A 5,526-nucleotide genomic window follows, 5' to 3' on the forward strand; every position below is an offset into this window, starting at 1 on the left:
AGCTAGCGGAGGTTAGGTGATGCGGGACAGTGAATTGAGTTAACGGGCACAGATTGCCAAAAAATTAAATCAGGTGGAAATTACAAGGGGGGACGATTCAGCAATTTGGGAGCAACATCAGATATCATTAGCAAACGAGTATTTCCCCAGCTAGATAAACAGCTCAAAAGCTCATCTAAACAACTACAATATCAGACAGGGTAATGTTCGTTTTATTTGATTATAAATAGAGTGCTCTGTGTCCAGTTATATGATATATTGCTTTTAAACTATGCAAAATAAACCTGGCAAAATAAGGATTTAACCTTGGCTGAATAGTCCTCTGCCTTCCACCGTCTGCTCTTTCCTGCAATCGCCATATTTCTATATTTCACGTTGAGAAAATAAACGTTCAGTCTGCTCACCGATTGGATCAGCTGGGTGATAAGAAATAGCTCCGTTTGGTCAGCTGGCATCTGTCTTATTATTTCTTTGCCAAAACAATGCAGACACTCTGGCTGAGGGGGTTTAGAGCTCCTTCTGAGACGAGGGATTCAGTCTCATGCAGAACTGAAGAGGCATGCAGGACAAAACAAACATTACATGCTATGGCCATTAGCTAATGAGCTAATGTTACATGCTAAACAACATGCTACAGTGACCTCAGAGAAAAATCACCACTAAAGCAAAACAGTATACCCTGATTTCTTTTATTCATCTATGTACAGTATGTTCTGGGTTGCAACTAAAAAGTGATCATGAGAAAAACAATATTCAGATTACATAAAAAAAAATTTTTTTGATTGGAACAGTAAAAGCAGAAAATACAGTGTAAATAAAACAAAAGGCACTCTACTATCAGATATTTTAAAAAATGGAAATTTTACAAGAGTGATGTTATTCCAGTAAGTTTGATCTTGAGGCAGCATTGAAAATGTTTTTTTTTAAATACAGTATTGCCTATCTTTCCCTCTGAATTATCGAATAAGCGAATGTTGATCGTCAATTTCTTGAAAAACTACTTTGAGAATGTGCTTATTTCAGGACAATAGTAAGCCATAAATCAACACAACCACATAGAGTAAAGTATAGCTGCTGCCTACACATGGCATGGGAAATATAGCTTCATCTCCTAAACATAGATACTGTACTGCACCTTACAAAACAGAATATTCAACAGATTAACCTTTTTTGACCAGTGTGTTCACCTGGACTGAATGTGTTGTAATAACTGTATTCCCAATGCCAGAATGCATCAAGGCGTTATAGTGGAGAAACTGTTCAGTAAAATAATGCTTTGAATCCTCTGTCACACATTCAGTGGGATTTTTTTTGTGTGTTTTTATTGGACTTTTATATAGAATTTTACAGCTTTACATTAGAAACAAACACATTTTTTTTTGCTCCAAATCGTAATAAAAAAGTGTAAGATCTACACTCAGAACTGATGGCTTTCTTGTAGCTCAGTCTATTATATGAAGTGTTTTTTTCTAATGGTATTTCAAACACGCTGAATACAATCAAATACGACTTGGTTGAGTGAGTGAGCTTGCCAAACCAGAACCAACTGAATAGCCCTAAGACTGGAAAAAGAAAAAGAAAAACACACACACCCCAGCTGGTTCTTGGAGCAAGCAAACTCACAGCATTTAGTAAATACAGTAATGGCATTTTTTTCGTTTCTTTTCTCGAATCACTTTCATCAGGTTTCTCTTTATCACTGGTCCATTTCCCAGCACTGCCATAAAGTAGGGAGAGGACCTCAAAAGTGTCCAACCTGCAACATCAACACATTTATTTCCTGAGAGAACTAAAAGAAAGAGCAGTGATGGACGTCTTGTTATTAGAGCCAAATCCTTCAGTCGGCTCCCCCTGCTTCTGTCTGGGTCCTCTGTTTGACATGGGGGGTGGGGGGGGGGGGGGGGGGCGGGTCCAGATGGACTCACAGGCGGCGTGGCAGACGGAAAAACATTCTCCACATGGCTCTGATCCTTAAACACTCTGGATGTTTTCATTCAGAGCAAAAGGGAACTCCTGACCACGGTTCTGGGCAGCTGCTCTCCTCTTGTGACAGGCACACATACAAAGTCCCATCCATCAGGGTGGGGTGTGACGGACGGGTGGCGGACTGATATGGAAGTGAATGACAAAAAAAAAAAAAAGAGGCCATTGAACAAAAGCGTTCCACTGACAAAACGGGACATTTTGATCGACCGACAAAATGTCAAGGGGAGCAGGGACACCGGTGGAGACAGAACCTTTCATATTGTTCGGGGGATTGTACAATAGGCTAAAAATACTAAATATTCAATACAGAAATATGTGCAGACAGACTTGCAAAGTGTACTCTTATTCTACAGGACAGGACATTATTCTACCGTTGTCTTTTTCACACATACGCTTATAGTATAAGGCAAGACCAGACTGGTTATGAGGACACGATACAAACTCCGGGGAAGGGTCCACATTTTCTAGCAACTGCACACAGAAAGGGACACTTTCGAGTCGAAGAGTACGTCTCATTTAGCACCTTGTTGAATAATTTACAGGTAGAGTAATGCTGACGTGAACACGCCCACAATGTTGAGTGACAAACAAGGGGTCGCGAGCCACACTGTCCATTGACAGTTTAAAGATAACAGCTACGGCACAGACAATGTAACTCTATTCTGCCTCGATGGTCTATAAAAAGCAGATACATGGTTCATTGGCTCGTCTTCCGAGTGTCCTCTCGTCTCTTCAGGTCCTGAAGTCTGCACCTATAAAAGATGGCAGGCTATCCAACAGATCAGCCCGCTGACTTCTCATCATTTCCTGTCCAGGAAGGTCCGGCGGCATGCCTCTCACACCGGCGTGGTCCTGCGGTTCACCCCGTCCTTTAAGTCATTGGGGAAACAGTTGTGGACCTGGAGGAACTCAGCTGCCGCCTCGTGCTCGGGGCTGTACGCGTTCTCCGTCACACTGTCCCTCGCCAGGGCGTACATGGACAGCTCGTCCAGGGGCCCGCCGGAAGGGGGCAACCCCTTCAGGCCGCCCACGGGCGAGTTCTCCCGCGACGCCTCCGTCGAGTGGGAGCTGGCCTGCGACGTCCGCCGGCGGTAGCGGAAGCTCGGTATCCTCGAGTACGGGGAGGAGGAAGAGAGCGAACGGATGAAGTCGCGGCGCGCCCTCCAGCGGACCTCCTTGTTTCTCTCGATGTAGATGTTGATGGCGAGGACGGCGACCGTTTCGGCCACGATGAAGGAGAGGGCCCCGAAGTAGAAGGACCAGCCGTAGGAGTAGGTGTACTTCTTGTCATCGTCGCGTTTATCGCTGGGGTCTCCCGCGTTGCTGGAGATATAGACGATGATTCCAATGATGTTGCTCAAACCTGATGAACAAAGAGAAACAATAAATGTGATGTAATGGATGATGGTGTAGACATTACCCTTAATAACAAGTTTCCTCATCACTTGTGGGAGAGATGTGTGATGAAGAGAGCCTGACCTTCATCAGCAGGAAATTAACTTCATCTTTTCATGATCGCACCTTTGATGAAGTATAATATGTGATCACAGGTGCCACATCAAGCTGTCTCTCTTCACTACAAAAACACGCAGCCCTGACATGATGGCTCCCCGCTGGGAGCTCGGTTGACGGGTGTTATCCCCCCCCTAGCTCACCTGCAGCTACGAAGAGAATGCCCGCACTGAGGAGGACGTTGTTTGTCTTGTTGTAGACTCGGCCCACGCCGACGCACAGCCCGCCAAGCATCAACAGGGCAGTGCTGAGGATGGGGAACACGCTGGAGGCACGGACTATACCTGCAGAGATGGAGCATATATTAATACCAAGTTAATAAGTCACCATAAAACACAATTAATGAACCATTATTTCAAACTTTAACACTGTTAAACTAATCTCAGAAGCGAATTGCATTGGTAGCATGGTAGCATGGTAGCATTGTAGCATGGCAGCGATCCGTCAATCACAGGGTAGCCACGCCCTTAAGCATACCCTATATCTATTTGTCATGTTTACGATGTTTACTGAGGGAATAAATCAAGTGAGAAGTAGGGTAATATTTTCATAGATGCACATGCACTCGTGTTTTTGCAACCAGAGGAGTCGCCCCCTGATGTTCATTTGAGAGAATGCACGTTTAAGGCACTTCTGCATTGGCGTCACTTTTCAGGACAGGAAGTTGCCACCTGATACACATTAAAAAAATCAACGGGCTTCTCTTGCAGCGAGGAATACCTAAAGCCTGAACGCTGACATTTCTTTGCTCACTTCCTCTGCTTTTGTTCGCCATTGCTTGGGCCTCTGTATGAAAAGCTGTTTGGAGACTGCTCTCACAGCCAAACAATAAGACGCTGAAGGTCAGTGGACTTCCTGCATGCCCCTCACAAATAAAGGGAAGATAAAGGCGAGACAAAGGAGGAGGAGAGGGGAGCACTTACGCAGCAGATACTCGGAACTGTCTGTGTCGTAGTCGTTGTCATCGGGGAAATGGTTGATTCGGTAACAGCTGCCTTGATTGATGCCTGCAGCACAAGAAAAGAGAAAGAGTCCTAATGTTGATGATGAATTAAAGCCCACAAATTGCCATAGCAGTCCGATATATGGTAAGTATAGTATGGATGTTGAGGAGGACTGTTCAACCAACAAGGAGGCTCAAGAATATACACATTAATCTCCTTCTGAGAAGTTAAACCGGATTTATTTGATGCTTGGGTTGGATTTTTGATGTGAATCCATCAAATCCATTGGTTTTCGGTTGGTTAAAGGATGTGTGGGTGCCGGAGTCATGTTTTTTTTCCCACGCGGCAACCTGATTTTATTAAAGTACGTCCCGTGGAGTAAGACGGTCCAGTGCTTTTGTCTCTGTGATATATCACACAAAATCAACAAATTGCCTTGGATTAACTCATCAGCATGGTTTTACACCTTATTGTTGTGTGTCATAGTTTCCTGTTTCCACCGTGAATCCCACAAACTAAATATCACAGCTCGATGCACACGTGTCGTGGTAAGGAGGGGTGTGTGCTTGTATTTGTGAGGAATCACTGCATACGCTAATATGGCGGTGGGATTAAGATTGCATCGTGCGTGCCCAAATTCAGCTCAGGTGAGGAACAAAGAAGTCTATTTGAAAAACAAAAGGCAGAGGTGCGTCAGAACGGGAGGAAGGAGTGGAGGGCGTTAAAGCCGAGAGGAGCCTGTAGCTGTAATTGCGCAGGATTATAAACAACACCTTGTGTAGAGAGAAAGGGGTTGGGGGCGGGGTTAATGGATGTGCTCAGTGCAGTGGCGGCAACACCGGGAGCTCTTTGGCTCTCCCATCATTTGTGCCGTGCATACCCTCGCCACTTCACTTACTCTGCAAACTGCACCCACAGAATTAAATTTGGGCTTATTTGCATATTGTCTAACGGTAGCGTATCTCCGTTTTATTTTTTGTGCGTGTTCATATCTTTGCATTTGTCTGCATCCCAGAGTAGGGAATGGCAAGAGACCATTCACTAAGCCCCACCAGCCTTAGTTACTGTTGCTACGCCTGTCAAG

General features: G+C 44.8%; 1 protein-coding gene across 1 annotated transcript in view; it reads right to left on the minus strand.

Annotated features, from left to right (window-relative positions):
- Positions 1-685: 685 nt before the first annotated feature.
- The window catches only part of LOC311031016 (voltage-dependent calcium channel gamma-4 subunit-like), an 11,351-nt gene continuing 6,510 nt past the window's right edge, over positions 686-5,526 (minus strand). The window contains exons 2-4 of the mRNA XM_084037106.1: positions 4,422-4,505; positions 3,642-3,782; positions 686-3,349 (exon numbers count right to left, since the gene is read on the minus strand). Coding sequence (XP_083893232.1) covers positions 2,823-3,349; positions 3,642-3,782; positions 4,422-4,505 — 752 coding nt within the window. The 3' untranslated portion in view covers positions 686-2,822. The remainder of the gene's footprint in view (positions 3,350-3,641; positions 3,783-4,421; positions 4,506-5,526) is intronic.

This window comes from Eutrigla gurnardus, assembly GCF_963514095.1.
Source record: "Eutrigla gurnardus genome assembly, chromosome: 20".
In the NCBI taxonomy this organism is placed as follows: Eukaryota; Metazoa; Chordata; class Actinopteri; order Perciformes; family Triglidae; genus Eutrigla; species Eutrigla gurnardus.